This window comes from Carya illinoinensis, chromosome 3 (genome assembly GCF_018687715.1).
Source record: "Carya illinoinensis cultivar Pawnee chromosome 3, C.illinoinensisPawnee_v1, whole genome shotgun sequence".
Taxonomy (NCBI): domain Eukaryota; kingdom Viridiplantae; phylum Streptophyta; class Magnoliopsida; order Fagales; family Juglandaceae; genus Carya; species Carya illinoinensis.
In genome coordinates this window covers 450,729-471,395 of record NC_056754.1, presented here as the reverse complement: position 1 = coordinate 471,395, position 20,667 = coordinate 450,729, and the positions used below count along the sequence as shown (strand labels likewise).

At 36.5% G+C, this 20,667-nt stretch overlaps 3 protein-coding genes across 5 annotated transcripts; all 3 read left to right on the top strand.

The window, feature by feature from the left end:
- The first annotated feature begins 1,364 nt into the window (after window positions 1-1,364).
- On the top strand, window positions 1,365-6,042 carry LOC122302231 (transcription factor ICE1-like). Its single transcript, XM_043113379.1, has 4 exons — window positions 1,365-2,809; window positions 3,298-3,522; window positions 4,298-4,468; window positions 5,642-6,042. Exons 1-4 carry the CDS (start codon window positions 1,655-1,657, stop codon window positions 5,723-5,725), a joined length of 1,635 nt encoding a protein of 544 aa, XP_042969313.1. The 5' UTR covers window positions 1,365-1,654; the 3' UTR covers window positions 5,726-6,042.
- A 1,257-nt stretch (window positions 6,043-7,299) lies between these two features.
- On the top strand, window positions 7,300-15,106 carry LOC122302227 (aspartokinase 3, chloroplastic). Of its 2 annotated transcripts, none has more exons than XM_043113377.1 (14): window positions 7,300-7,515; window positions 7,719-8,265; window positions 8,361-8,443; window positions 8,542-8,582; window positions 10,181-10,335; window positions 10,513-10,662; window positions 10,801-10,896; window positions 11,440-11,556; window positions 12,367-12,486; window positions 12,565-12,657; window positions 12,738-12,854; window positions 13,089-13,205; window positions 14,034-14,096; window positions 14,747-15,106. In XM_043113377.1, the coding sequence occupies exons 2-14, from the start codon at window positions 7,858-7,860 to the stop codon at window positions 14,834-14,836; spliced, it is 1,650 nt and encodes a 549-aa protein (XP_042969311.1). In that variant the 5' UTR covers window positions 7,300-7,515; window positions 7,719-7,857; the 3' UTR covers window positions 14,837-15,106. The 2 variants fall into 2 exon arrangements, with proteins under 2 accessions (XP_042969311.1, XP_042969310.1); XM_043113376.1 differs by having other exon boundaries at window positions 12,738-12,860.
- A 2,220-nt stretch (window positions 15,107-17,326) lies between these two features.
- Window positions 17,327-20,113, top strand: LOC122302225 (putative pentatricopeptide repeat-containing protein At2g01510). Of its 2 annotated transcripts, XM_043113373.1 has the most exons (2): window positions 17,484-17,619; window positions 17,732-20,113. In XM_043113373.1, exon 2 carries the CDS (start codon window positions 17,748-17,750, stop codon window positions 19,899-19,901), a length of 2,154 nt encoding a protein of 717 aa, XP_042969307.1. In that variant the 5' UTR covers window positions 17,484-17,619; window positions 17,732-17,747; the 3' UTR covers window positions 19,902-20,113. The 2 variants fall into 2 exon arrangements, with proteins under 2 accessions (XP_042969306.1, XP_042969307.1); XM_043113372.1 differs by having other exon boundaries at window positions 17,327-20,113.
- The last annotated feature ends 554 nt before the right edge of the window (window positions 20,114-20,667 follow it).

Sequence of the window (20,667 nt, the reverse complement as noted above, 5' to 3'; positions counted from 1 at the left end):
ACGAGAAACTTGGGTGTTCTTCTGGAAAATTTATTCCAAAGTCATACTTCTGCAATTATCATATTGGCATATATATAATATATGGTGCAAATAACAAATGGAACTTGTTTTTCTAGGCCATGCATGCACCTCTCTCTCTCTCTCTCTCTCTCTCTATATATATATATATATATTAATGTTGCAGTATCAATTTGTGGCATCTGAAAGTAGTGTACGTCCAAGTAACTAGCATTTTTACTTCTGGTCCCGGCTGGCCGAAGCTAGATCATCGAACTTGCCATCATACTACTCGATGATCTGTCTCACATAAATTCATGCATCACTTAAAATAAGGCATGCAAGCAGTAAAATCGAATGATATTGAGAAAATGCATCGTCTTTATTTGTGATTTCATTTGAGGAAAGCAACATATTCTTCTCACCTATCTTTTTTTTTTTTTTGGTTTCAGCTGCTAATTGCTATATATATCTAATTTATCTCACGACCTCATCATTTGATCTTCCGTACGTCTCTTTTTACAAATTAACAATCATAGATCAATTAGGAAGGGAAAAAAACTTAAAATTAAGATAAGACTTCTACAATCTTGAGATGAAAAATAATTAGGTATTTATAAAATATGAAGATGTGCCACAAAATATGTTGCATGCCATTAATATTGTTCACACAATGCACGTATGTACTACATAAGATGTGTTTATAATTAGAGTAATGTTACATATAATTATAAAATGCGTAAGTATTGTATAATCGTTTTGAAAAATTGTGAAATTCAATATTAAAAAATTAGTTTTTTTGTTTTTATTTTTAATGTAGATCTTATATTTACTCATATTTTTCAAGTAAATTACACGATATGTGTATACTATACGACTATAAATATCATTTTTCTTATAATTATGTTAACTAACAATTATTTCTTAAAATAAACACCACACATAGAGAGATGTTTACGTACCCATGCATTCATCCGAATAACGATAAATAGTTTCGATTTATCTCGTTTGGATTTGAAAAGTATTTCATTTAATTTTATTTCATCATTATAATTTTTTTAAATTTCTATATAAAATATAATAAACAATTTAACATTTTTTAAATATCAATTCAACTTTTTTAAATCTTAAAATAATAATAATATTTTAATAATATTTTATTTAATTTTTATTATTAATCTAAAATCATCTAATTTAATTTCTCTTAATCCAATCCCGGTCTTAGGAGATTGATTAGATGACATTGAGTGGCCCTTCCTACGAATTACTTGTAGTGGAGATTGATTAGATGAGTGGCCCTTCCTACGAATTAAGGAGGGAAAGAGGCAAACTAATTTAAAAAAGAAAAAAAGAAAAGAAAAAAGAAGAGGAGCCAGAGAGATCGCATCGGCCAGGAGCAGTACTACTGCAGATAGAGTCAGAGCTAGCAGACAACCTTAGATAAAACCCGCTACACAGGCAGACGCCGCTCTCCACTCGTTTTATTTTCAGCGTCACAATTCCATGACGTTCAAACTTCGCATCTCACCCTCTTTCTTCTCAAAATGATTCTCTGAACTCTGATCCATAAAAAAAGACACTACCACCCCTTTCCTCCCTCTCTCCCACCTCTCAAACACCGACTCTCTCGATCTTGGAAAGAGAAACGCAGGGAAAGATGCTACCGAGGTCCAGGAACGGTGTCGTTTGGATCGAAGGAGGAGGAGGAGGTGAAGAAGCAGAAGACGCAGCCTCGACGTGGACCAGAACCAACAATGAAGGCGAGCCCAACAAGGACGACGATATGGGTCTAGCTCTTCCTCTCTCTTCCTTCAAGTCCATGCTCGAGAATGACTGGTACATCAACAACAACGCCCTGAACCCACCTTATCAGGACCTCCATAACCATCTCCCGGGCCTCCCAAACCCGCAAGATGTCAGAGACATTAGCTTCTGCTCGAATCCAAACGACAACAATAACCTTATTCTGCAGCCCTTGGACTCGTCCTCTTCCTGTTCTCCGTCGCAGGCTTTTAGCCTCGACCCCTCACAGTCACAGCCTCCCTTCTTGCCCAACAATTCTTGCTTCTCTTCCCTTATCAACGCCGTTTGCTCCAACCCTTTTGACGATGCCTTCGACTTGGGACTCGAGACCGGGCTTCGCGGCCTTTTCAACCCAGCTGCTTCGAATTCCCCTGCCATGATGGGCTTCACAACCTTGGATTCTCAGCCACAGATTGGTGCTCCCAAACTGAGTTCGGCCTCCGAGTTTCAACGAACTCGGTTGCCACCGGCATCGGACACCGCCGCAGGAATCGGTGGCGGGTTTAGCCCCATGGGTTTCGAGGGTTTTGATAATTCAGGCAGTGCTCTGTATCTGAACAGAGGAAAGGTTCTGAGACCGCTCGAGGTCTTCCCTCAAGGGGGTTCGCAACCCAATTTGTTTCAGAAGCGAGCGGCGCTTAGACAAGGCGCTGAAAAGTCTGGGAATTTGGAGGTTTCGGGTTCGAGATTCAGCGAAGACACGGATAATTTGAAGACTCGGAGCACGAAGAAGAGTGACGTTTCGGGCGACGTTGATGAAGCGAGCCTCGACGTTTCGAGTTTAAATTATGACTCGGATGAGTTCGAAGGTGGCGTTAAGGAGGAGGAGGAGGAGGATGTTAAGAATGGCAGAAGGAATTCTAATGCCAACAGTACTGTCACTAGTAGGGATCAGAAGGGAAAGAAGAAGGGGCTTCCAGCGAAGAATCTGATGGCGGAGAGGCGGCGAAGGAAGAAGCTTAATGATAGGCTCTACATGCTTAGGTCTGTTGTACCGAAAATTAGCAAGGTAAAAAGTGATCTTGTCCTTTAAATTTGAGAGGTATGATAATTTTGGACTTTGCTTCGTTTGAGTACCTTGCTTTCTATTTCAATTATATGTACTGGTTAGTAGTTATCGTATGACTTCATTTTCTATAGGATGGTCAATAATTCGCATCGAGAAATAAGAACCTGGAGTCTGGATGTCGTTTGTGTGTGTGTGTAATTATTTGGAATGAATTCTCAACGAGCCTGTTTAAGTCAAACAGTCTGTTATCCTGTCTTCGGCAAAGCAGCGCTGAGAATGAGGTCCCTTGTTATCCTCTCTCCCAAATAACACAAATAAATCTCAAATTCTGTTGAAAACTTGAAGTTAACTAATTTAAGTTTTTGAATTGATATATCATCTCCAACCGCATAGCATTTGAGGTTCTTTGGCAGTCATTATCAATTTATGTGGGTGCTTTTCGGACTTTGTTAATTCATACTCCAGATTATATCCTTATTTGTTCACAGATGGATAGAGCCTCGATACTTGGGGATGCCATTGACTACTTAAAGGAGCTTCTGCAAAGGATCAATGATCTCCATAATGAGCTGGAGTCATCCCCACCTGGATCTTTGCTGCCACCTTCTACAAGCTTTCACCCTTTAACGACAACTCCACCTACACTTCCCTGTCGTGTGAAGGAAGAACTTTGTCCTGGCTCCTTGCCAAGCCCTAAAAGCCAGCATGCAAGGGTAAATTTCACTTGAAGTGTGCATCCAATTTGACATTTTCCGGCTTTTAGTCAATTGCTTTATGCTTGTAAGTTTGTAAATGTGCTGTGAACTCTCGCCTACATAAGGATGTGGATGCAAGTATTTGTGTTGATTTTGAGTCGTAAACATGAATGAACTGAAAATGTTTGTTGGTGTCTGTCTATACAGCTCTATCTTGCATCAATTCAGTTTGGCCAACATGGAAAAAATCTTTAGAAGTGGAGTCCAAACACATTTATAATAGACCCGCAGGGATCACAATTTTACATTATAACAAAATTTTATGAAGTTGATTTTTCTAAATTCAAACAAAATCTTAGCAGCAAATGCGATGATATGTGTTTGTTCCCCTTGGGGCAAACAAATTATCAAATGATTTGCTGCCTATTTACAATGTAATGCTGTCTATCAACTTGTAATACAAACTGCGTGGTCCAGTATTGGGGGGGCCTTAAGTTTACCAGTGTATAGGATGGGCGAGATTTTTTTTCTTCTTCTGCCCTTTGAACTGAGACTAGGATGTATTGGTGGGACTAAGCCACCATTTATAAAGACCACGTATTAGACTCATTAGACCATAATTGGGGAATGCCCATGAGCACGCCGTAGGCCCCATAATATGCTCTTCCTTATCCAAGACACAAACTCTACTCCTTAATGTGCCGGAAGATCGAGTTTTTCATACATACCAAATCATTCTTTGTGATGGTTCAGGACATTGGTTTGATTTTCAAGTTGGTTTTGCATATTATAGGTGGAAGTTCGGGTAAGGGAAGGAAGAGCTGTCAACATCCACATGTTTTGTGCCCGCAGGCCAGGTCTCTTGCTTTCCACCATTAGGGCCCTGGACAACCTGGGGTTGGACATCCAGCAGGCTGTAATTAGTTGCTTCAATGGGTTTGCTTTGGATGTGTTCCGAGCTGAGGTATGCTCTATCTCATACCAAAATTCAGGTTTTAATGTTTTTACACAATTCACCTTTTGAGTTAGAGAAATGATATTTACAGTCGTGGTTGTGCAAGCAGCGTGCAGTCGCTTCGAAAAAAATGAATTAATATGAGACCTACATGGAAAAAAAACTAACTTTTTAATCATGGACCCAACTCTTTTTCAAAGCGATTGCGCGGCGTTTGCAATTCTACGACTGTATGTAGCATTACCGTTTGAGTTATGAAGCACGCGAAACATTTTTTGTGTTGCTGGTTTTGCATCTTTTTCACTTCTCATTTGAACGATGAAATATGATAAGAAATTTGTAAATAATAGTGAGATAACTTATAATAAAAAAATTTGTAAATAATAGTAAGATAGCTCATAAATAATTTTGCTTAAGATGCTTTATTAAGTTTTGAAAAATGAAAGAAAAGAAAGGTAAATAAAAATATATTAAAGTTAAAATATTGTTATAATATAATTTTTTAATATAAATTTTATTTTGTAATTTAAAAAGTTAAATTTATTTTTTATATTTTGGTTTAAAATTTGAAAAAGTTTAATCATTATATAATAATTATATAACAAAATTAAAGATTTAGATAAAATTTAAATAATAAATTAAGATAAAAATTGAAAGTGAAATAAAATATTGAAAAAGGTTTTCTGAACCGTGTAACGGAGCAAATTTCGTAGATGCGAAACAAAATCCCTGAAATGATGGCTTTTTTCCCTCTCTCATTGCTGAGATAAGTCTATTTTTTCCATTCTCTGATTTTCATGTGAGGAACGACTCGTTGTCCACATGCATTGGACTTGGGGTCATCTTTTTCTTATGCTCTTTCACATGAATTATTTATAATAATTTTTTTTGAGAATAATGTTAGTTATAATTATTTTTGTGTATTTTTTATATATTTTATTGATGTGATTAAATGTATTAAATTTTTTAATATATAATTAATTATATTAATAAAAAATATTCACAAAAATAATGGCATATAAAATTTTTATTTTGTTGGCATCCAGCCTAGAGTATAGAAAGAAAGTTACTTGACAGGTCGTCTGGCTTGCTAATTTTTGCATCTTCATGGCTGTGTCATATGACTTTGTGTCATATTATGGTCATCCAAAGACTTGACTGCTTGTGTCAACTGTTCATCAGCAATGCAGGGAAGGACAGGATGTGTTGCCGGAACAGATCAAAGCAGTACTCTTGGATTCTGCTGGCTGCCATGGTATGATGTGACTCTTCACTCTAGTACTTGGTGAATACGGCCGCTTACAATGGAGGAACGAACTCTTGTGGTGCTGTAGCTCGAGTAGTTTAGTTTGTAAATGCATTTGCTTCTGGGTCCTGTTGGTAAAGGTGCGCGCATACCCAAGCAAAGTCGGACAGCTAATGCTAGAAGCTTGATCTAGTTATATATATATATTGTAGTCGTGCTTAAAAGTTCGGCAAAGTTGTGGTGTTGCCTCAAGTGTCTTATCATATTTGGGAATAAAATCTTTCGAGACGATAACAACTGAGGATGCCAGAACTCAATGGATTTTATAATCTCTCAATCTCCCTCCTCTTTTCTATATTTTATTTCTATTTTTGTTTTCTACAATCTCATACGTCCCAAAAGCGTCTGAGCTACTCGTTGTTGAATTCCATTGATGTGACAGCGGGGAAAGGGCAAGCCTTTTTCATGGAAAATCTCTGCGCTTTATTTACCGGTAATGATACATTTCTTTTTTCTCAACTTAAATTGAAATATTTTATGTAAAGTGATATTATATTTATAAAAATCTCTCATTTAATACACATTTGTATAAAAATTATAAAAAATTGTTGTAATTGTATTTTTTTTTTAAATTAGGAATGCTGTATAATATATTTTTATCTCATTTTCATCTTATCAGATGAGACGTATAACATTTATTATTACTGAAATAAGAAAAATTATCCGATAAGTTATTATTCAATGGTGGTGGTATCGAGCTGCAGGGATTTTTTCAAACTTAAGCAATCAATTTAAACCGAGTTAACATCGTTATATATTTACCATTTCTGTCTAATTGTAATAATAATAATAATAATACGACAGAGAAAAGAGGACATGACTCGCGAGTAAGCTGATTATTTATTTATTAGTCATTAATAAATAAAACGCATATCTAATATCTATAGTTCAAACAACACTCGATAACTTTGAACAAAGTCTCGAAGGGAATGCACCCCAACCCCCACAGCAACAAAAACAAGACTTAATTAATAATAATGGGCCGGGTATCTACGCGCCCACAGAGAGGTCCAAATCGTATTCAACTCCCCCGACTTGCATTCAAATACCGAAGCCTAGCAAAGCTAAATCATTGTCCTATCAAAATAAAAAAATTACCCACCGTCGGTCACATCTTGAATTGCTTTATTTATTTATCTGATATTTATAACAACAATATATCCCAAAAAAATGGGATATTTTATTAAAATAAATATATAGATCAATAAAATATTATATGCTTATTTAAAAATAAATATTCATAAAAATTGATTTGTGTAGGTATAGAAGGAGAAAATCTCATGAGTTTTAAGTTACTAACATTAATCTTATGAAAAATGTATACGTTCAATATGTATTATAAAAATTCATTATTTTAACAAAATACATCATTACAAATTGCAATGCTAAATAATTGCCCGGTTACAATAGCTTTAGATTCAATCGCGGCCGTCCGCTTCAACGGAGACAGTGGCAGGGTTTCCGATCTGAACAATTTAGTAAGAAAACGAATTAATAATAATAATAAAGATACTCCGGTCTCTGCGAACCGTGTGCGTACATATTTATTTTCCAACTAAACCAACACGTTTTGCCATTCAAACGGTCTTCTTTCTCGAGCAAGAAGTGGGAGGCGCCGCCGGCTATTTAGTCCGTCTCGCGCATTCCCCTCGCATTCTTTCGCTGTCAATTTTACGCTCCTTCTTTCTTCTCATTCTTCATTCTTCCACAAGCTCTGCTTTTTGGAACCGCTTTGCAGCTTGTTATCAAGGTTCTTTCTGATCTCTTTGCTTGATTTGTCCTCTCAAGTTTTTGGTTGCATTTCTATTTTCCTTTTTCAATTTCTCCTACTGCCCAACACGCGCAATAAAAGCGAAGTATTAACTCCTATAAAAATACGTTTTCATCTTTTTTCTTTTCTATGATTTGTTGGTTCGTTTTTGAACAGCTTTGATTAAATGTTGGAATGTGCAGGTCGAGCCGCTGAATTTGGTAGCAATTTTTGGCGAGCGTCTTGTTTGGGTTCAGATCTTTTGAGATTTTCCTATATTTAGCGACTGAACTCCGTATCAATTCCGAGGAATAGCTTGGTAAACCCATTAGCTAATTAATAATGGAGGCCGCGTTGCAAATTGGTGGAGCCGAAACTTTGTGCCCTGTTTTATCGAGAAGATCTTCCTACGCCCGGCCTCCATGGTCAAAAAGCCTTCGTTTTGCTACTTCCGTGGCTTCGGTATCTGGTTTTTCGTATTCGACTGCGAGAAGTTTTTGTACAAGCACAGTCGTGAAGGTGAGTTGCGAGGGAGGGATGGTAGACGTTCTTGAGAGGAAGGTAACCGCCGAGAATCAGAGTTCCGGCAAAGCGGATAATCGGTTGACCTGTGTCATGAAATTCGGTGGCTCGTCAGTGGCCTCCTCGAGTAGAATGAGAGAGGTTGCTGAGCTTATACTCAGCTTTCCGAAGGAGAGGCCGGTAGTTGTTCTCTCGGCGATGGGAAAGACGACTAATAAGCTTTTATTGGTACACATATAGTTCTTTTTATGTTTCCCTTCCGTTTTTCAATTTTGGTAACCTGTTATTCAAGAATAATGGAATGGTTTCGTCTTTTGTGTTAGGCTGGAGAAAAGGCTGTCGGCTGTGGTGTTACCAACATATCAAGTATTGATGAGCTGAGCTTTATAAAAGAACTGCATCTCAGGCAAGAATAGTGGATTTTCGTCCAGTTTTTCTACGTGTCATAAAAAAACCATAATCATATAATAAATTTGGTCTGACTAGGCGCTTTTTCTTATTCAGGACCGTGGAAGAACTTGGAATAGACGAGTCCGTCATTGCAAGTGAGTTACTTTCTTGTATGTAGGATCGGTTCTTGGTCAGAGCGATCGATTTTGAGTCACATAGTCAAAACTAAATGCAGTTAGGTGTAATGAAACAAGTCATATAATTGTGTAGTATGTGTCTATATATATGTTCTCTGTTTTGCGCCTTCATGCAATAGCTGTGCCTGGTGGCGTTGCACAATAATTGTCCTATTTTGATGCTCTTGATATTAATATGCATCTGTATCTGAATATGTCTTGAAGGGTTCGGTAAAATAGTCTTCTTTAAAATTGGTGCCTTGAAAAGGGAAGTAGTATGAAATATAAATGACGTGAGAAATTTTGTTACTGTCAGTTTCTTGAGTATCTAATCTTTGCTTCAAAAGCAGCTTCAAATAGAAATGAAAAGAAAGAAAGAAAAACATATCAAGCTATGGCAAACATGGGTAGCACCACCGTAGAATTAATTTTTAAAACTAGATTTACTCTAAAAAATGAAAAAGGCAGCTTCGAATACATAAATATGGGTCCTCATACTTGAGAGGTCCATTATGTACCCTGATATCTTGATATAGAACACCCTGTATACGATGAACTTATAGGCCTTTATCATTTGCATTTCGAAATTGAGTATAAAGTCCCGATGCACAATTTGTATTCTTGTGTGTTTTTCTGGTGAGTAGCTTAAGCGTGGTTTACTTCAGCTAGTTGGTTTGAACTTTTCTGCTTGGTGATCAAGTTGAGATTCCTGTTTGAGAGGAAACCTCAAGAACGAAATGATATAGGCATGACCAACTTGTACAACTATTTTACAACTATGTTTTAAATGGAGGGCATTTTTGTAGAAACAAAGATGTAAGGGTATCATTATTATACAAAAATGTCATTAATTTAAAGGGAAGTTGCAAAAAAGTTGTAAAAGAGCTGTCCCTACCACTACTCCCTCAAGAAATGCTTTATCCTATAATATATTTTAGGGGAGTATTTCATTACATCATATTTTCAAAGGAAAGCTTCATCCTATAATATATAGGGTATTATTATGCAAAAAAAGAAAAAAAGAAAAAAGAAAAGAAGAAAGAAGCTCATCTATGTCTTCAAAACTTGAACAAAGGTGGCAGAGAGTTCTGGTTGTTGTAGACTTCTTGAGTAAAGTCAAGAATGAAAATGTAATACCCCACATCTATGGGGAGGATGATGTATGAAAGTTTGTTGAACCGGATTCCACATTGCTTGACAAAGAGAAGTTCTTGGTATTTATAATGATTCCAATAAAGCTCATATTGTAACTTGGATTAGTCCTTTTGGGTATAAGACTAGATGTAGCTTAGGCTTTTCTTGAGTCATTACCAATGGTGTAAGAGCTAATCCCAGCCTGGGACTTGAGCCATGCCACGTCCCACATCTCGTTTTATTATCATCAGGGACTAGGTTAAAGTACTTGTATCAACCTCTCTTTATTTTGGACTATTATTGTCTCCATTGGTTAACCGGTTTTGTATCTTAAAAAAAGGCAGCACACTTAGAAGAATTATAAAAGACTAGATGATGGTAATTTATTATTGTCTCTATGGCTTAACCAGTTTTGTATCTCAAAAAAAAAAAAAAAAATGCAGCACACCTAGAAGAATTGGAGCAGCTTCTGAAGGGAATTGCCATGATGAAAGAGTTGACTCTACGAACAAAAGATTATTTGGTTTCATTTGGAGAGTGCATGTCCACTAGGATCTTTGCAGCATATTTGAATAAAATTGGTGCTAAAGCTCGCCAAGTATGTTATTTCTCAATACTTCTCTACTCTTAATGCAATTAGCAAGTCAATATTCTCTAATACTGGTACATGAACTTATAACTCCTTCAAAAAAATGGTTAGACCTGGATTTGCTTTTTGATTACCTTGATAAAAAGCCATTCTTGATAAGAGAATTATTATTTTTTTTTTATGCAGTATGATGCATTTGAGATTGGTTTTATAACCACAGATGATTTCACAAATGCGGACATTTTGGAAGCAACATATCCCGCTGTTGCAAAAAGGTTACTTGGTGATTGGGTTTGTGATCCTGCAATACCAATTGTTACTGGCTTCCTTGGAAAGGTTTTTTTTTTTTATTTACTGTCCAGCTGCTTTGTTGATTATCTTATTTGGAGAACTCAAGAGTGTTGACTCCACTTGAACTAGACTTTCCTGTGAGGATTTTCAATGTTGCTACTAATTTCGTTTTCCTTTTTGTAGGGATGGAGGTCATGCGCAGTTACTACGTTGGGTAGGGGTGGTAGCGATTTGACAGCCACAACCATTGGTAAAGCATTGGGATTGCGAGAAATACAGGTCAGTGAAGAGATTTAAGGTTTGCACACTGAAATTTTCCATGAGACTTGCATATGCCTAAGTGATAAGCCACAAGGCCACATCTTTAGATGTTAAAGGGATGAGTGGGGTGGAATTGGGAAATGCATAAGGTTACTTTAATGTCTGTGAAGGATAAAATAAAATAAAACTGCATGTACATGCTTGGAGAAAGATATTTATTACACAAGTATGCTTGTAGACAAAGACACAGATGACTAGATAGTGCCAAATTAAGTGCATATGAGCTATTATTCTTTTCACAACGCATGAAAAAGTATCTATGCAAAATTTGAACCGGATTATGGAATTTGTTTTTGTATAAGTTGCATCTCTTTTTATTATATTTTAATATTATTATTATTTTGGGATTTGAAAAAGTAGAGAAAAAGTTAAATTGTTTATTATATTTTGTATTGGGATTTGAGAAAGTTGTAATGATGATATGAGAATTTTATGTTTGAGATGAAAATTCTTTGTGGCCAAACAGTACCTTAATATAAAAAAAGTCTCGATCCTTTACAGGTGTGGAAAGATGTTGATGGTGTTTTAACATGTGATCCTAACATATACTCACAAGCAGAACCCGTGCCATATTTGACATTTGAAGAGGCTGCTGAACTTGCATATTTTGGTGCTCAGGTATCATGATCTCATACCTTATTACCTAGTCAAGTTGTGGAGTACAGCTTTGCCTTACTTTGCTTGTTTGTTTGCTAAAAGGTCGAACTCCGTCCAACAAAGTTTGAGATGTGTTTTTATTGGATTTAGTGATAGTGGATAGTAGAGAGAATTCGTTTGGATAAAAATTCTTTGAGATGTGTTTTGTAGTGGAGTTTGTGAAAGTGGACAGGTAGATCTGAAAAGTTGTTTGAATATAAGTTTTTTGAAATTTGTTTTTTGGGTTTTTGTGTACGTTATTTTGGTTTTTGTGTTTTTGTGTTTTTTTTTTTTTTTTTTCCTGCAAAAAACTCAGCAAATAATTAGATGATTTTTTAAAATATATATATAGATTTTTTCATTTATAGATGTATGAATTGAAGTTGAAATTTTTTTTACTTGTCAAAAAATAAGAAGTTGAAATTTTTGAATTTTTTTAAAAAAAGCCTTAAACCCAAACATGCTGTATTGTTACGTTTGGAATTTCTTTGCTCCATTCACTTGAGATTATTTGAAGAAAATAAATTTGTTGCGCTAAACCTCCATATCTTCAAATTTATGCAACGTTCTCTAGCTAGGCTGCATTTATTAGAAGGAGCCGTGTGTATTCATTCAGGTTGTGTTGTGCGGTAGTTGAATGTTCCTTGAACATCCAAAAGATAACCATAGCAAAATTATTTTCTTCTCACTTTGTATACTCCCTGTGTACTCGGGTTTCGCCTATTTACGTGGATCAATAAAACTTCCTTTTACCTATAAAAAAAAAATAAAAATTTCTTCTCACTTTTGCAGGTACTGCATCCGCAGTCTATGAGACCAGCCAGAGAAGGCAATATTCCTGTTAGGGTTAAAAACTCTTACAACCCTAATGCTCCAGGTACTCTTATAACCAGGACAAGAGATATGAGTAAGGTTTGTAACAATTTAGTGTTGTTAACTGTTGTAAGGAAGACCCCGACTGGTATTTATTTTTCCTTTCTTCAATTGCAGGCAATATTAACTAGTATTGTTTTGAAACGAAATATAACTATGCTGGATATTGTTAGCACTAGAATGCTTGGTCAATATGGCTTCCTTGCTAAGGTGAGAAAACTTATAAAAGGCGCTCTATTTCCTCTTGATGACTGAACTATCATTAATTTGCTTGGTGCTTGTACTTGAAGGTATTTTCGACATTTGAAGATTTGGGCATATCGGTGGATGTTGTAGCTACCAGTGAAGTCAGTGTTTCCTTGACACTAGATCCATCAAAGCTTTGGAGCAGAGAGCTAATTCGGCAGGCAAGCGTATGATACCTTGTTCCTTGTGTTATAATTTCTTGCATCAATTTACGATTTCTATTTGTATATACCTTTTGTTCCAAGCATTTCATAGTTTTCTTGCAAATTATTCTTTTGCATTTGGGAAGCAACTACTAGATCTGTTCTATAGAAGATGCTCTCCCGGATAAATATGCTACTAGAATTATGGGCTTTGTTTGTTTATTAACAACTAGCCAAATCTTTTCAATGTAGGAACTTGACCATGTTGTGGAGGAGCTTGAGAAAATTGCTGTTGTGAACCTCCTTCAGCACAGATCAATCATTTCTCTTATTGGAAATGTTCAGAAATCGTCGCTTATACTAGAGAAGGTGATGTGTTTGCTTTGCAGATTTATTTAGAGAATCTCTCTCCAATATTCTTAGAAACTTCTTAAGTTGATTGCAACTGTTACGTGTTGTCCCACCCATGGACAGCCCAAGTGGTAAAGGCGAACTTGTGTGTATGAGCCCCATGTTATAGGTTCGATTTCCCCCGGGATCAAACTGCGATTTAAGTGGGAGGCCTTGATGGTGGGTTGTTGTGCTAGTCTCTCCAGGGGTTTAGGTTCCATGGGTGAGTTATAAGGGCTCTGCTGTTGGGTGGGTTCCCCATTAAAAGAAAAAGAAAAAAAAAAAAAAACTGTTGTTAAGTGTTGTGTCTGGATTTCGTCTTTATTTATTTTATTAACTTTTGTGAATATTCATCTCTTCGAGAGTTTTGTTGAATAGTTTGTGGTTGTGGAAAGTTTAGGACATGATTTGCTCAAGTTTGAAGGAAGAATGGTTTAACCTGGATCTCTTATAACAAGTTTCTAAATTGAACTTCTTTTATATTCTTGGTTAAGTTTTGGGTTAGATTTCTGAGTACTTTTTTCATGAAATTCAACATAAAGTCGTTGCCTTCTGTTGCTTTTAGGCGTTAGCTTTCTATGTTTCTGTTGATGTTATCGGTCATGCATGCAGCTTAATTTTAACCCAGGTGCACAAACACATGTAGCTGAATTTTCGTAAATTGCAAATATTAAACAAGTGGGAATCAACATCCAAGCACTGACACACTTGTAAAAAATAAACATCCAAGCACTGACATGCTACAGGGCCCAGTCATTATGCAGATGTTGCTTTTAATATTGTTATTATGTGTGCGCATTATGGCAGGCATTCCGTGTTCTTCGAACAAATGGAGTCAATGTTCAGATGATCTCTCAGGGTGCATCCAAGGTCTCCCCCATGACGTTTTTCCCCTTTTTATTTTATTTTTTATTTTTTGCATATATGTTACATTGGGGTGTACTGCATATTAAGCTTCAGACCTTGGCGGGGGTTTCTAAGCACCATGACTTGACACTTGGGAAATTTTTATTTTTATTTCCATAAATCCAGGACCATCAGGCGTACTCTGATTGGAACTTGGAGATTTTAACTCATTTATATGCTCAGAAAAAAAGAAGAGAAATTTTTCATTGAAAAACTATTCTTCATGCACGAATAAAGTTCTCTCTCTCTCTCTTCCTTCCAGCTAATCAGAAGTCTTTTTTTCCCCCCATATTTTGTGTCCTTTGCCCTTTTCTATGAACAAGATGACAAGTCCGATAATGTTCAAAACCATAAGGTTCTTAAGACTTTTGTCTGGCACTACGCAGCTTCTACACATGACGCACTAGTCTTTTAATTTGAAAACGGGATTGCATCATAATAATTAAGTAAAAAGTCTAGTTTTCTCCATATATCTTCACGACTAAATGGATTCATTTGAGTCCCAGTTATCTGATAGCCATGTGTGATGGTGCCTGTAGAGGTTTGCATACTGATAATAACAATAATGGGTGATTTATGTATCTATCTCACCACCATGTTTTAACGCTCGCCAGGTCAATATATCGTTGGTTGTAAATGACAAGGAAGCAGATCAATGTGTCAGGGCTCTCCATTCGGCTTTCTTTGAGAGTGATCTTTACTAAACAACTTTCTTCTGATTCAACATGCTCTCTCGCGCATTGATGGCGCCTTCGATATTTTGTAGCAGTTGCAATTTTCTCAAGGTTAACTTATTTGCTGTACTACTAGTTAGTTCTCAACATTAGCTCTATGCTTAACTTTCTCATGGCTCGGGGGAAGTTCTCGTTGTCCAATTAAGATAGGCCGTTGTTATCGCCATCTTGTTTCTTCAAGAATATATCAGATTTAACTCTTAAGGTTATGGATAATGATAATTTTGAACGTCTGCTGCATTTGTGATTTTTTTTTTTGGGGACTTATTTGCTTTGAAATATGATTGTTATGTAAGATTCGTAGAATTTGTAGTTCGTATTCAGTCTTCGATGGGTCAGGCTAAGATGCTTGACCAGAAAACTTGACATAGGAAAAACTGTCTCTGGCAATTTCTTGACTTTTTAATTTGTTTGTATTTTTATTTTTATTTTTTGGATGGCTGAAGGCTAGTCTATCGTGCACTTGAACTTCATGCACCATCCAAGTTGAGTGCATGCATCCCTACAATTCTCCATCATCAACCTAGCCATCCCACCGCCTCCGTCTCATTTCAATCGATGCATTAGGCTCCGGAGTCAGTCTAACCGTGATCCTCTTGCTTTACTTGCTGTTGATGTACTCTCTCACGTTTGAGGATGTGTAAACACCATAACAATTAAGATGATGTGTTTCATAATATTTTGGATTGTTGCATTAACTCCCTCTTGTAAGAAAACATATATTTTTTTAGAGACATGTTACATAGCAACCTTACATCTAACATACTAGAATTTTTGAAGTGTAAAATAAAAGAGAGTAAAAGAGTAAAATCACATATATTGTGTGAAAAAGTGTGGGATTAACATTCATAATTTTTTTTGTTTTTTCATACGTAATCAAGAAGTTTTATTGGTAAAAGGAGATAAATTTTAGTACACAGGAAGTACACATGCGAAGTGATCAAACCGAGGACCTCTCTTATAGAGGTTGGGTCTCATGCCATTTGAGCCACATGCTTTTGGTAAGTACATAGTTACTTTACAATCAAAAGTAGAAAATTATGATGGGTACTGTTTGGCCATTGAAATTTTTCATCTCAAACACAAAATTCTTATCTCATCATTACAACTTTTTCAAATTTTCATATAAAATATAATAAACAATTTAATTTTTTTTAACTTTTTTAATTCCCAAAACAATAATAATATTAAAATATAATATTTTAATATTTAATCTTAAAACTCAAAATTTTCATATGAGAATTCTCAGTGGCCAAGCAGAACCGCCATTAAAAACAATGCTCCCCTCCATAAGAACAATTTTTTAAAAAGAAAACTTTAAGCTCATTCATTATTCTTTCATGATCCTCGATGCTTCTATCATTTCTCTCTTACTAAAGACACAAACACATACATATAGTAACCATTCAGTCATTTTTTAGATTGCTACCACTTGTAGATTAGCTCGGAAGCCTCTCTATCTTGTTAAGAAATCCACCAGACTAAAAGACACGAACCATATAATCCAATTCCAAGGAAAAAAATCATCCAATGTGGTCCTGTTCACCTCACAATTTAAAAGCAAATGAAATACTAATTGACCATCTTCTTACACATGCAATATCAGTCCAACACTATTATTCTATGTTTCCTCAAATTATCGATAGAAAGAATATTGTCCAAGGATGCCATAAAAAAAAAAAGAAATGAAAGCATTTCTTAACTAAAAGACACGAACCATATAATCCAATTCCAAGGAAAAAAATCATCCAATGTGGTCCTGTTCACCTCACAATTTAAAAGCAAATGAAATACTAATTGACCATCTTCTTACACATGCAATACCAGTCCAACACTATTATTCTATGTTTCCTCAAATTATCAACAGAAAGAATATTGTCCAAAGATGCCATAAAAAAAAAAAAAAAAAAAAAAGAAATGAAAGCTGCTTTTGGGAGAGCGTTTGTTTGCCATATACCCTTCCATGAAAACGTGGGTATTCACGTGATCGGCAAAACCCGGTAAATCAATTTGACATTGATTTTTGTTAAATACCACCATTTAAAAATCACACCATAATTGCTTCTTAACCAAATTTTAGTAAAAAAAATTGGAAAGTAAAGAAAAGTTGGCTACATTCGACTCCTCAAACTAATTTTTATTTTAAATTTAGATATAACTGTTATTCCTACCCTTTCCTCGAAACTAAAAACAATATCATAAAAATTAAACTATCTTATTTTTGTTAATACGAGACAAATTATATATATTTTTTTATATCTTTCAATAATATTAAATAAAGTCATTTTTACTAAATATTTAACTAATTTATACTAACAAACATTTCTATCGTGCTATGTACGATTTTAATTTTTTTAATTAATTTTTCAAATTTAACCGTTATAAAATATTGTAGTTGGAAACTGCAAATCTTGACAAAAAAGTTATATTACTCTAAAAAATAGAATAATCTTGAAAATATTATCACGTTCGCAAAAATATTTAAGGGAAAATTTGCGAATGATTTACGTACTACTAATGTCTACAAATTCGCCCCAACCTGTCGAGTTCTTTACTTTCCGCTTACTCTCCTCCTCTAATGAAACCATTTAGAACGACCAATGCACTTCACACCCTTGCTTCTTTCAGACCTTCTCAACCTCCAAAGCATCCTTTCTATGTCGACACCCTTATCGATGCCCGTATCGTCAAAACTGGCTTCAATCTGGAAACATGCCTTTCTAATTTCCGGGTCCAGAATTTTCTTGAAAGAGGTGAATTCTCCGAAGCCCGTGCGTTGTTTGATAAAATGCCTCACAAAAACACCATCTCAACAAACATGATAATTTCGGGTTATGTGAAATCTGGAAATCTTTCTCATGCTAGGGAGTTGTTTGATGGCATGATTGAACGTACCGCAGTGACATGGACTATCTTAATTGGCGGCTACTCACGGTGTAATCAATTTCGAGAAGCATTTAAGCTTTTCGCCGGGATGCATAGGTGGACGACGGAGCCGGATGATGTGACCTTTGCAACTTTATTATCTGGATGCAGCGACACGGAGACCACGAATGAGGTAGTTCAAGTTCATTCCCATATCATCAAACTGGGATATCATTCGACTCTCATGGTTTGCAATTCCTTGATTGATGCCTACTGCAAAACATCTCGCCTGGATTTGGCTTTTCAACTCTTTAAGGAAATGCCTGAAAGAGATTCCGTCACTTTGAATGCATTGATAACTGGGCTCTCAAGAGATGGGCGTAACGAAGACGCGATAAAGCTCTTTATGGACATGCAAAGTTTTGGCTTCAAGCCTTCGGAGTTTACCTTTGCAGCGGTTCTATGTGCTGGTGTCGGGTTCGATGACATTGTATTTGGGATGCAAGTTCATGCTTTTGTGGTGAAAACCAGCTTTGTCTGGAATGTGTTTGTGGGAAATGCTTTGCTCGATTTTTATTCGAAGCATGATCGGGTGGTTGATGCAAGGAAACTTTTTCACGAGATGCCGGAACTGGACGGTGTTTCATACAATGTAATTATCACGGCTCACGCATGGGATGGGCAACTCAAAGAGTCTCTTGATTTTTTCCGAGAATTACAATTTACCAAATTTGATCGGAGGCAATTCCCTTTTGCAACCCTGTTGAGCATAGCAGCCAATACGCTGAACTTGGGACTGGGTCGACAAATTCATTCCCAGGCTGTTGTGTCAACAGCCGATTCAGAAGTTCTGGTTGGAAATTCTTTGGTTGACATGTACGCCAAATGTGGCAGATTTGAGGAAGCCGAGAAGATATTTGAAAATTTGGCCCACAAAACCACGGTTCCGTGGACTGCCATGATCTCAGGTTATGTTCAGATGGGACACCATGAAGAAGGCCCAAAACTGTTCAATGAGATGCGTAGAACCAATGTAAGTGCTGACCAGGCCACTTTTGCAAGCGTCTTGAGTGCTTCCGCAAATTTAGCTTCACTCTCGCTAGGGAAGCAGTTACACTCAACCGTAATAAGATCAGGATTTATGTCAAATGTATTTTCTGGAAGTGCACTTGTAGATATGTATGCAAAATGTGGGTCCCTGAAAGATGCACTTCAAAGTTTTCAAGAAATGCCTGAAAGGAACTCAGTGTCTTGGAACGCTTTGATCTCAGCTTACGCACAGAATGGAGATGGTGAGGGCACTCTTAGGTCGTTTGAAGAGATGAAACGGTCAGGTTTCCAACCAGATTCAGTTAGCTTTCTCAGCGTCCTAACTGCTTGCAGCCACTGTGGGCTCGTTGGCGAAGCATTGGAATACTTCAATTCCATGACTCAAGTTTATAAACTTGCTCCCAAGGGACCACACTATGCATCAATGGTTGATGTGTTGTGTCGCAGTGGACGTTTCGATGAAGCAGAGAAGTTAATGGCTCGAATGCCAATCGAGGCTGATGAGATTATCTGGTCATCGGTACTTAATTCGTGTAGAATTCATAAAAACCAAGAATTGGCTAAGAAAGCAGCAGACAAACTTTTTAACATGGAAGAGCTTAGGGATGCGGCTCCATATGTGAACATGTCCAATATCTATGCAGCAGCAGGACAGTGGGAGAGCGTTGGGAAAGTGAAGAAGGCGATGAGGGATCGAGGAGTTAAAAAGGTCCCTGCATATAGCTGGGTTGAAATCAAGCATAAGATACATGTATTCTCAGCGAATGACAAGTCCCACCCACAAATGGGGGAGATAATGAGGAGGATTGATATGCTGGGGAAGCAGATGGAAAAGGAAGGGTATGAACCCGATACGAGGTGTGCCCTTCATAATGTGGATGAGGAGCTCAAAGTAGAGTCCCTGAAGTATCATAGTGAACGCTTAGCAATTGCATTTGCTCTCATCAGTACACCACAAGGGTCACGTATACTGGTGATGAAGAATCTACGAGCTTGCACAGACTGCCACGCTGCTATCAAGATTATTTCTAAGATTGTTGGGAGGGAGATTACAGTCAGGGATTCCAGCAGGTTCCATCATTTTAGAGATGGCTTTTGCTCCTGTGGGGACTATTGGTGACCTTCTAATAATACCCCCCCAATTTCCCAATCTCCCCCTTTTCGTGCGGACAGAGCCAAGATTATAAATTAGATTTTTATTTTTTATTTTTTTTTATTATAAAAAAAATAAAAAAAACTAATTCAAATTGCATGCTTAAAAGGGTGATTTCCTTGTGTAGACTATAAATTATCTACCCGAGCTTTAAAGAGGACAAAGCAACATTCACATTATAACATCAACTCAATGTTAAAATACGTTTGGATGTTAAAGTGATTTTAGATAATTTAAATATTTGAATGTACAAAATAGATTGAAATGCATTCAACTTTTTCATTGATTAGTTTGAGATGGATTAAGATGATTTGACATATCCTAACAGATATGGGTATTTTGAAACCTGTTTATGCGCATAATCACTTTGAAGTCATGTCATCTTCGTTCACCAATTAATTTTGATAGAATTCTTCTACGAATCTGCAACTGTAGCAGGAGCACACCTGCACACCATACGTGGCGTCTTTTTTTTTTTTTTTTTTAATAATTCAAAACGTGCATTTTTTGATGAGGACCTACGGTTTGCTTTTGCATTTCGAAATCCTCCCGCGCCCAGCACCATCGGCGATGCCATCTCTCCGCCCAGAAACACCGATCACACTACTTCATCAGCACAGAGCTGCCGCTCCTTGTGAAATCGTTGACACAGAGCAAATGGTCAGTTTTTCACGCACTAGAAAAGACCACGAAATAGAAAGGAAGGTACAGAAATAAAAGAATGGATACTTTA

Bases quoted from the DNA above. Each gene is read 5' to 3' on its own strand.
- LOC122302231 (XM_043113379.1), top strand. From the start codon at position 1,655: ATGCTACCGAGGTCCAGGAACGGTGTCGTTTGGATCGAAGGAGGAGGA. The intron at 2,810-3,297 runs GTAAAAAGTGAT...ATTTGTTCACAG, and splicing joins TTGTACCGAAAATTAGCAAG to ATGGATAGAGCCTCGATACT. The intron at 4,469-5,641 runs GTATGCTCTATC...ACTGTTCATCAG, and splicing joins TGGATGTGTTCCGAGCTGAG to CAATGCAGGGAAGGACAGGA.
- LOC122302227 (XM_043113376.1), top strand. From the start codon at position 7,858: ATGGAGGCCGCGTTGCAAATTGGTGGAGCCGAAACTTTGTGCCCTGTT. The intron at 10,336-10,512 runs GTATGTTATTTC...TTTTTTATGCAG, and splicing joins TTGGTGCTAAAGCTCGCCAA to TATGATGCATTTGAGATTGG. The intron at 13,206-14,033 runs GTGATGTGTTTG...GCATTATGGCAG, and splicing joins CGTCGCTTATACTAGAGAAG to GCATTCCGTGTTCTTCGAAC.
- LOC122302225 (XM_043113372.1), top strand. From the start codon at position 17,445: ATGAAACCATTTAGAACGACCAATGCACTTCACACCCTTGCTTCTTTC.